Below are 8,707 nucleotides of genomic sequence, written 5' to 3' on the forward strand. Positions count from 1 at the left end.
TTTCAGGAATTTTGATAAGACTAGATTTTGGCAGAGTTATGGCCCTTTGTCTATTGTCACATCCTCAAACTTGCGTTTTCAATTTTTTAACCACTGGGTGGATCTCACTCAAATTTTTACCAGTGTATGACATTAATGTGTGGATGATGGCAAAAAAGCAATTATGGTAGCAATTAGTTTCGGCAGAATTATTGTTCTTTGTCTGTTTTTCCACTATAGAATGTATAGTCCCAATTTTCTATTACCTCCTCTTGAAGTACAGGTGGATCTTGCTGAAACTTTCAAAGCTGAATGGCCATTGTGTGGAAATAATCGCATAGAAAGGAATTTTGCCTGTTTCTCGTTTTGCAGCTTTTTCGCCATTTGTCCTCACAGGCTAATCAGGGACAACACTTTCCACCTAAACTGGAAGAGAACTGAACTGAAGAGACTTTCTTTAAAGAGAAAATACCAGAAAAGCGGAAAGGGTCGTCCCTGATTAGCCTGTGCAGACTGCACAGGCTTATCTGGAAGACATTACTCATATGCAGTAAACCCCCTTTTCACAGAGCACGGCCCATATTTATTATTTTCAGTCCTATGGCCAGTCATTTCTTCAAACAGATATTACAGTGTTTAGACAAAACCTTGAGTCCTTAGAAAAACTCAACTCCAAATGGAGACTTTATAAAAAGGTATGTCTTCATTTTTTTAAATCTTTTAAAGATTTATTTCTTGAGTATGTAGTCTTGTTTTGTTCACTTTAAGCTGCTTGAATATAGCCTGGTACTTGTATCTTAAAGAGTCTTTTTAATAAGTTTATTTGTGCTTATGGATGAATAAACAATGATTTGGAGTTCTGATGTGTATGTTGTAGCCTCATTGGCATAAGTTGTTTATAAGCTATGTAGGAGTATGAAAATATTGATGAGATTAGGTGACTGATGAACAACAGTTCTGCAAAAAATATTAAGATTCTATTAAAACAAGATGATATAAATATTTATGCAATTAAAATAAGGCCTGTTTTTTCTATACCATAATCAGGTTTGGGACTTCTTTTTACATTACACAATTTTCTTGTAGTGCTTATCAACTGTTTATTTTATATTTTTTTAGAGTTAAATAATAATAATATGAAACTTAAATAGTGTAAAAATACTGTTGTCAATTTTTTTTTCACTGTTTGAAACAGAGAATTGCCAATGATATTTTCCTATATAACACAGGAAAGAATTTTTGCAACAGAATATTGCCAGTTTTAAATCAATAATATTTTCATAAAAACTGCAGGAAAGCATAGACTTGATAACTGTTTCTATGGTTTCAGCCAATATTCTACAGCGGAATGCAGACGCAGTTCATGAACGTGTTGCTGCAGGTGCTCGTTCACAAGTCACATGACCTCCTGCAGGAAGAGATAGTGGTCACAGTGTACAACATGGCGTCTGTAGACTTTGACCGGTTCTACGGAGAGTTTCTGCCACAGTTCCTTACAGGCTGTGAACGGCTTGATGGAACACAGAAGAATATGCTGACAAGCAACTTTAAACCAGAAAAGGTTTTTAAATGAACTTAAGCCCTGCTCTTTGAAGATGGGGTTAAACCCTTTACCACTTAGATACGTAATTTTACGCATTTGCAGTCCCATTGAAAGTTAAATTTAATTTAAGACCTTTCTTACTGGATTCAATTTTTAAATGCTTTATTTCCAACCCTTAGATACTGATGAGCAGCAAACAGTATAAAACCTGAACAGACTGCTTACCCGCAGGCTGTTCTGGTTTTATGCTGTTTGCACATAGCCATTTACAGTTCGCTTCTGAGTGGGAAAGGGTTAATGCATTTGTAAAAGTGTCGTCCCTGTTTAGCCTGTTCAGTTTGCACAGGCTTGTCAGGGACGACACTTTCCACTTTTATTCTAGTTTTTCATTTAAAGGAAGTCTCTTCTTAACTAAAATCCAGATTAGGCTCAAAGTGTTTCCCATGATTAGCCTGTGTAGACTGCAAAGGCTAATCTTGGAAGACACTAAGCACATGCATTAAGCCCTGTTTTCACAGAGCGTGGCTTATTTGTAATGTTTGTATCTGTCTTAAATAAAGAAATGTGTACTTTCATATATTGTGACATAGAGTGTATGGCTCTTATAAACCCTTTCAAAAGAAAGAGGAAACTAAATGCACAAAGACACATCAATTTGACTTAAGTTGCCAAGAAAATAAGTAATGTCAACTTGAAAAAATGTGTAGATTGTCTCTTACCACTGTACATGTTAGTGCAATGTTACCATTTACAGACCCCTGTACATGTAAGTGCAATGTAACCTGATCACATTCCTTTACATGTAAGAGCAATGTAATTTGATTCAGTCCCATTTATACGTAAGGGCAATGTAACATGATTTATTCCCCTGAACATGTTAGTGCAATATAACCCATTTCAGACCACCATGTTCATTTTTTGTGTGCAATATAAGGTCACAATATACTAAATAGTTTCCCTATATAATTCAATGTAAAAGCCACAACTTTGAGAGAAAATAAATGCAACATTTTGCACATAGAGACCACCATAACCATACCTTTTCTTAACCCGTTACCACTTAGATACGTATTTAAACGCATTTGTAGTCCCTTAGATAATCGAATTTCATTAAAGAACTTTCTTACTAGATTCATGTTTTAAAGGCTTCATTTTCAACCCTTAGATACTGTTGAGCAGCAAACAGCATAAAACCCAAACAGAGTTATTCGCAGGCTGTTATGGTTTCTACTGTTTGCACATAGCCATTTTCACTTTGCTTCTTATATGGGAAAGGGTTAAAGGCAATTCTATGCGAAATCGATTAATGCAATAAAAAGATAGGTCATGTTCAAACCAAAAAAGAACTTGACACGAATCAAAATCGACTGTTTTTGCAACTTTTTTTTGCCGTTTCTTAGTGGAATGTAACCTTTTTCAGTGCAAGGCTTTACTAAAGTCTCCGAGTTTATCATATTTCAGGGATTTGGTCGTGAACACCTATTTATGCCCTACCATTATCTCCGAAAGATAAAACCCAAACAATAGTTTAAAGTGTAATACATGCCTTCGAGTCAACTATGGTATTTTTTTAGAGCGTACAGCCCTTCATGAAACGATTATTTAGTATCATGAAACGATTATTTAGTATATTGTTTTTCATGAAACGATTATTTAGTATATTGTAACCACCTTCATGAAACGATTATTTAGTATATTGTTACCATAACCCGTTTCAGACTGCATTGTATATTTAAGTGTGATGTAACCTATTTCAGACTCCTTGTACATTTTAGTGCAATATAATTGTTGTAGACCCTGTACATGTAAGTGAAAAGTAACCTGTACATTATAGTGCAATGTAACCTGTTACAGGACCTGCCCACATTCACACAGAGTCTACAGAGGTTTGTGAACGACCTGCGCTACTACCGTCTGCTCAATACCGGTCTGCCAGAGGGCTCTGTGCAATTCTCTTGATGAAAAGTGCTGCTAGATACCTTGTACTTAATTGTTGAATTTTGTTTTGTTGATATTAAATTTTGTTTTCGGATACATAAAACTTATGCTTGACAAATTTGTTATTTGAAATATTCCTGCTAAAGAAGTTTTATGGGCATTGAATTTAAATACAAATAGTGTTATTTTTAATAAATCATGTTTAAATTAGGGATAGTAGTGCTTAACTAAGAACTGCTTTTTAACCAGGTTTTCCAAAGGAAAAAAAACAAGTTATTAGATTGGCGAATGTCTGCGGGCGGGCTGGCGGGCGGGCGGAACAAGCTTGTCCGGGCCATAACTTTGTCGTTCATTGTGAGATTTTAAAATCATTTGGCACATTTGTTCACCATCATTAGACGGTGTGTGGTGCGAAAGAATTACATCGATATCTCCAAGGTCAAGGTCACACTTTGAGTTCAAAGGTCAAAAATGGCCATAAATGAGCTTGTCCGGGCCATAACTATGTCATTCATTGTGAGATTTTAAAATAATTTGGCACATTTGTTCACCATCATTGGATGGTGTGTCGCACAAAAGAATTACGTCAATATCTCCAAGGTCAAGGTCGCCACAACTAAAAATAGATTTTATGTTGAAACAAAGTTTGAGTTGTTTATCAGACTTAAAAAAAAAATGAAAACCTGTTTTTTGACAATTTTGTCCCTTGTTTAAACTTTAGTTTTCATTATTATATTAAAAAGTTTAATTTGTTGAGCTAAAACATTTTTATCAAACATACCAAGTGTTGTAACCAATATTGTTGTTTGCTTACTGTTCAGCATTATTTGTTTATTATCCCCTGCCATAGGCGGATGGATATTGTTTTGGCGTTGTCCGTCCGTCTTTCCTTCCGTCAGTCTTTCCGTCCGTCAGGAGCCATATCTTGGAAGTTCTTTGGCGGATTTCATTAAAACTTGGTATGAGTATATTTATGGATAAGATGATGATGCACGCCAAAAGGTATTGTACACCATCTGTTAATAACGGAGTTATGGCCCTTTGTATTTTGAAAAAATGCTTTTTTGAGTGTCAAATATAACACTTTTGTGTCCAGAAGCATATTGGCGGGGATATCAGTTCAACGAATTTGCTTGTTATTAATGAATTGCACTGTTTTTATATTGCATATTTTAAGTTAAAAAATTAAGTAACTGATGGCAATATGTAGTACCTGTGTTGCCCATATGAACGAGTCTGCAACTGAAGTCTATTCTGTCGTTTGACTACTGTCTGCCTCAGTAAAACATAGCATAATTCAGAACATTCACCATAAACTAATATTGTAATATTTTATATAAGTTATTATATCCCCGAGTGCGGGGGGGGGGGGGGGGGAGTCACTATGTGTAGATTTGGTTGTGGATCTGTCCGCATAACATGTTTTACGTTTTTGGAGAGAACTACTTTGACATTTCTCAAGCCTAAAATAGAAATAAATATTATCATCAAGTAGAAGTGCAAGACACTTTAATTGCACGTGATCCAAATATTCCTGAGTTACATGTCCTTGAACATAGCAATACTGGAGTATCAGTTTTGTTGGTGGTACAAGTTCGAGCATCAGCTGCAGGTTTCAATAATCAAGTTGACAAAACAACTTCCAATTCGCTTAATTTTGTATTTGATCAGCGTTCTGAGAAAATAGGGCTTTATACTTTTGCGTTAAGTATCATGCCAGATTAACCTGTGCAGTCGGCACAGGCTAATCAGGGACGTCTTTCAGCTATCATGTTTTTTCCTTTAAAGAAAGCCTCTCCTTAGAGCAAAATCTAGTTAAGACAAAAGTGTCGTCTCTGCAAAGGCTACTCTGGTACTTTACGAACTTGCATTAAACCCCGTTTTCCAAGAACATTAATCATTTTGTATGTTAATTGAATCTCATTTTGTTGATATCTTGTAAGCATAGTACTGAAAGGATAACTTGCAAACAATATTTCATTAGTTTTTTTTTTGCGTAGCGCTGTTCTACAAACTAGCCATCTTATTTATAACATAGGAGCCGTGTCAAGCCTAAAGGCGCTTTATGTCAAATATGACCGGCGTTGCTCCAGACCAGTCTGCCCATCCTATCAGTTTGCTTAAGTGCTACCCTAACGACAAAACACAATCCTATGAGACTTTGTGGCAGACAGGGTAACTCATGGACAAACTACGCAAATGCACGCCACGGTTTTGGCTTCACTGGCAGCATTTGACATAAGATCCACTTTCGCATGATGCGGCTAATATATAGATTATTTTGCATTGCATCAACCTGTATTTGTGTGCATTTGCAAGTACATTTATAATAATGAGTGCTTCTTGTTTTGATGTGTTTAAATAAATCAGTATTGTTAATATTAGTATATTATATTATGAGATATTAAAAATAAAAACGTGATGCCATATCCAGTTTGGTTTTCTTTAGCGTTCGAATACATTGTTCTAGCTATCACCACACATCCGTAAACCTATCCATTCTTCATGCAAGTGTAATCAGGTGTTCTTCACATTTTAAGCACGGGACTTATGAATGACAATCATTTCATTCAATGTGTATATATAAACCGATTAGTATTAAATTAGAAATTACATGTAAAGCTCATATAATTGTCCATTAATTCTTCTTGAATGCTCGGATCTTTTATGAGTACATACGTACAGCGACCCGGAGGGTCAATAGCTGGGAGTTGTATTGTCGCAACTAAATTGTCCATCTGAACATCATGGAGGCTCTTTCTAATGCAAATCAGATGTAGTTATCTAAAACATTTGGTTTCTTGACAAAATTCATTGCACACTGTGTTTAAACTAAATTAAAAAAAGAAGAGAATATAATGAAATCGCTAATTTATTTAATGACAAACGTATTCAAACAGAAAATGTATAGTGAATTTCCACTATTAATCATTTGAAGTGTCGTATTTATAGCTATGAAAAGTGACGTTTATTTGTAAGCCATTCACATAAGTGTCTCCATTTGTACACTATGTTCAGCATTTCTGGGTCAACTAGTTTGTTTCATTGATAGGTATCTGTTTAAATCACAAGCATGGGTATCGGTTTAAGTAATCATAAATATCGGTAACAGTTGTTCGAACATTAGCCAGATTACTATGTGGACTAGAGAGGTAGGAGGCTGTGTTCTGCCTATGAACGTCGCAACTTTATGTAAAAAAGAGTTACTAGTATTCTTGCGTCGGTGTAATCAACGATGTCAATATTAATATTAATACGATGGGTAGTAAAATATCGCCGATATGCTTTATTCAAATATAGAAAGATATTGAGTTTAAACTGACTCCTTGTTCGCCCCTGTTTATTTCCGCCCTTCAAACAAAATCTCTATAAAAGCAGTAATTTACTGTGTGTCTCATCTAGGAATTGAGCCTCGTTCTGCAAAAATGGGCCTAGTGTCGTCCCAGATAAGAATTACAGTCCGCACAGACTAATCAGGAACGACACTTCCGCTTTTCTTGCATTTTTCGTTTAAAAGAGGCTCAAAGTGTCGTCCCTGATTACCGTCTAAGAACTGCACAGGCTAATCTAGGACGATACTTTACGAACATGCACAGAGCAATTTTCCTAGAGCGAGTCTCAAACAAAAAAACATGGTACAATGGAAAAAAGAAAACGAGGGGCAAATGACAACCAGTTGTTTAAAGAGGTTGCTGCAACTGAGCCAGAATGAACAGCAACAATTCCGCTTCCTCCATTTTCTCCTTATTCCAGGAGTTTAATTTGTCTCTTTCTTTGCTCGATTGTACATGTATGTCATAAATTTGAAACGTTCACAGTTCAATACGGATATTTGATGACGCAAATGCGGCGACGTCCATATTCGGCTATTCGGCGTTTCAAAATGGCCGACGCCATACCTGTGAAACTTTATGATAGTCTATTTTTAACCTTGTTACTCCATGCGAAAATGGGTCTTAGGATATATGCAAGCAAAGTAGATCCAGGTATTACTTTGCATGCGTACACTCTGAGGACGAGTAATAATGTCTGCTGAAGAGACCACGAAACCTTGCTTGACTTAATGGCGGACTGGTTAGCCCCTTACTAGACTGCGAAAATGCGCAGGTCTTGGGCTACAATGACCGCATATAGCATTTTACCCATTTTTGCACGACGCGGCTCAATTGAAACATTATTTATTGGTCAAGTATAACATACACCGAATTGACCATGTTGTATTTTGTCGTACGTGTTGTGACAGTTCAAACAACGTCTAGTCTATGTATCATACTATTAATGTTTCGCATTGACAAGACCCCTGCATTTTAAATCAAGTTGGGCCCTTGTGCCATACAATTGAACAATCGCTATGTTTTCGCATATTAAGATCAATTTCTATAGCAGTATTGAAAATAAGTGAACGTTTTCCTTTCGAGTCTACAATTGTTTGCGATATATTAAATTAACCATGACAGTAACTGAGTGGTTTTGTATATATATATTAAAGTTTCGACTTTTTGTATCGACCAACTGATTTGCAACCACTTACATGAACGTAGACAAACATTGGTTTTTGACGTCCAAAAATAGTCCAAATTGTTTTTGAATTACAAAACAATAAAATCAGTGCAATTTGGCAATCCCGAAAAATCTGTTAATAACTATATTTCCATTCACGGTAGAAAAATAAACACGATGTCAAATCTAATAAAACGTAAAAACAACCTGCGCAAGTTCGAAAATTGTGAGATCTTATAATTATTAATAACTTATTTATTTTTTATTAATTATTAATTAAATTGAAACAAATTATCTCGGACGTAAAATCCGAATCGAGCAAGAAGATTTTGTGATGATCATTTTCCTAAGTAAAAACATTTTCTGATGGAGTAGATATGTTTTTTGTTTGTTCGCCCTGCACCTCTGCAAAACTAGAGTACGCACGAACGGAACCCAGTATAGCCAATACTGTATATGTTTCTACAACTACCACCAAGCAATTCATAGCTTAAAATGATTTAAGTAAATGGCCACTTTACATGTATTGTCCATGCCACAAATTTCATCAAATTTAATTAACAACCATACAATTAGATAAACGATGCAATCAAAATTGTTCTATTTTAGTATAAATAACATGTAGCTCGAGATAAACATTGGTGAATCACTGTTTCAGGTGTTTGGTATTTTCCGAATATTCAGTTAAAGAACGTGGAACGAGCTCTGTCTTTATTTTAGTGAGGTAAATCTGTGTTTCAAAATATC

General features: G+C 35.5%; 1 protein-coding gene across 1 annotated transcript in view; it reads left to right on the forward strand.

Moving 5' to 3' along the window:
* LOC127868902 (exportin-6-like) overlaps window positions 1-5,889 on the forward strand; it is a 49,372-nt gene extending 43,483 nt beyond the window's left edge. Inside the window, exons 22-24 of the mRNA XM_052411046.1 lie at window positions 576-674; window positions 1,310-1,540; window positions 3,377-5,889. Coding sequence (XP_052267006.1) covers window positions 576-674; window positions 1,310-1,540; window positions 3,377-3,481 — 435 coding nt within the window. The 3' untranslated portion in view covers window positions 3,482-5,889. The remainder of the gene's footprint in view (window positions 1-575; window positions 675-1,309; window positions 1,541-3,376) is intronic.
* The last annotated feature ends 2,818 nt before the right edge of the window (window positions 5,890-8,707 follow it).

The sequence above is a fragment of the Dreissena polymorpha genome, chromosome 2 (assembly GCF_020536995.1).
Source record: "Dreissena polymorpha isolate Duluth1 chromosome 2, UMN_Dpol_1.0, whole genome shotgun sequence".
NCBI lineage: Eukaryota > Metazoa > Mollusca > Bivalvia > Myida > Dreissenidae > Dreissena > Dreissena polymorpha.